This window comes from Amphimedon queenslandica, unplaced genomic scaffold (genome assembly GCF_000090795.2).
Source record: "Amphimedon queenslandica unplaced genomic scaffold, v1.1 AMPQUscaffold_7613_Cont20438, whole genome shotgun sequence".
Lineage (NCBI taxonomy): Eukaryota > Metazoa > Porifera > Demospongiae > Haplosclerida > Niphatidae > Amphimedon > Amphimedon queenslandica.
Window position 1 is genome coordinate 1 of NW_003552105.1, and position 2,163 is coordinate 2,163.

General features: G+C 37.0%; 1 protein-coding gene across 1 annotated transcript; it reads right to left on the reverse strand.

Annotated features, from left to right (window-relative positions):
* Window positions 1–8: 8 nt before the first annotated feature.
* Window positions 9–2,158, reverse strand: LOC105315853 (CUB and sushi domain-containing protein 3-like; the record flags this gene model as incomplete). Its single annotated transcript, XM_011410614.2, has 4 exons — window positions 9–1,553; window positions 1,603–1,869; window positions 1,925–1,967; window positions 2,018–2,158. Coding segments are annotated over 4 exons (1,996 nt in total), but the record flags the coding sequence as incomplete, so codon positions are not given.
* Window positions 2,159–2,163: the final 5 nt, after the last annotated feature.

The window sequence follows — 2,163 nt, forward strand, 5'->3', positions numbered from 1 at the left end:
CATATTACTCCATGTACCATTAGATAGGCAAGTAATTGAGCTTTCTCCTGTTAGATTGTACCCAGTGTTACAAGTGTATGATAAAACTGAATTGTAGTTAAAAGTATCACCAGTTCTTTGTCCATTAGAGAGATCACCAGGATCAATACAGTCAGGATAGCAATAAGGAACTGAACCATTCCATGAACCATTATATAAGCATGACAGAGTATCAGCTCCTGATATGGAGTATCCACTAATACACTGATAAGATACTATTGAGCTATAAGTATAAACACTGCTGCTCTTGCTGCCATTAATAGGTGTACCAGGATCACCACAATTAACTGGAGGACAGGTAGGCACTGATGCACTCCATGAACCATTAGCTAAACAAGTAAGTGAGGTGGCTCCAGTTAAACTATACCCAACAGAACAATTGTAAGTTACTACTGAATTGTATGTAAAAGTTTCTCCTTGCAGCATCCCATTAGTAGGTTCACCTGGATTACTACAATTAACAATATCACATGAAGGAACTGATGCATCCCATAAACCATTGGATAGACAAGTGAGAGAGGAGGTTCCTGTTATAGTATACCCAGTATCACATGAGTACAATACTGTAGAATTGAAAGTAAAAACTGTTCCATTTCTAGTTCCATTGGTAGGTGTACCAGGATCACCACAATTAACTGGATTACAGGTAGGTGCTGTATCATTCCATGAGCCTCCAGCTAAGCAAAAGAGAGAATTTGAGCCAGTTAATGTATAGCCAGTATCACAAGTAAACGAAACTGCAGAATCAATAGAAAAAGTTTCACCCTGGCGTTGTCCATTCTCAGGTACTCCAGGATCACCACAACCAGCTAAACATGAAGGAAATGATCCATTCCATGAACCATTAGAAAGACAAATGAGAGAGACTGCTCCAGATAAGAAGTATCCAGAATTACACTGGAAATAGATAACTGAGTTATAAGTATATACACTACTGCTCTTGCTTCCATTATTAGGTGTACCAGGATCACCACAATTAACTGGAGGGCAGGAAGGTACTGGTACACTCCACAGGCCAGTAGCATTACAAGTAATAGAGGCAGCTCCTGTTAAATTGTATCCAGTATTGCAACTGTAAGAAACTGTTGAATTGTAATACAAATGCATTCCATTTCTAGTTCCATTGGTGGGTGTACCAGGATCAGTACAATTAATTATTGCACAGCTTGGTAGTGTATTGTTCCAATTACCATTAGCTGTACATTCAATAGAAGAGTCACCTGATAGTTGATATCCTTCATTACAATGATACTGTACTGTAGACTGATAAGTGAATACATTATCATTAGTATATCCATTAGCTGGTTCACCAGGATTACCACAGTCTACTAATGAACAAGATGGAGCTGGTAAAGACCATGATGCATTCAGTAGACATGATATAATATCATTTCCATTAATATTATATCCAGTACTACAGTTGTATTGAGCTCTAGCTCCATACTGTGTATCACCATCCAATTGAGAGTATGCTGCATTAAGAACTGATGGTGGAGCACCACAATCAACTATAGCTAAAATAATAAAATGTTATTAAAGTCTGTCACATTGCTTTTGACCTACTAATATCAGCTTCAGCATGTATCACATAAGTAGACACTTGGTTGCTTCCAGTACAAGTAAGTATTGTAGTACTAGATGATGTTGTTGTAACACAAGCACCAATAGGATTACCACTAATAGGATTGCCACTTGATCTCTTTCCAATGACTGGTAGCGGTAGTGGATTAGTATTATGCAGATATACTCCTATAACACTTCCATTACGTACACCAACTGATGGACTAAATGAAATTATTCGATCTGTTGTGTCTCTTTTCCTACGCCTTTCTACAAGTAAACACATTATACATTGCAATATCTATAAGCATAGGATGATACTCACTATCACTAAACTGACGTGAGTATGACTGTATTGTAGATGAATCCTAAAAAAATACATTTTGATCTATGTATTACAATTGAGATTTGTTCTCACAATTTCATATGTTGTTGAATTAATTGGCTTCCATATAGCTAGAGTAATGCCATACCTTCCTTCCAAGTCGTCATCATAAAACTTGACTTTATATCTGTTTATATATCCTGAACAAGTTGCTGGTATAGCAGTATTGATATACCACT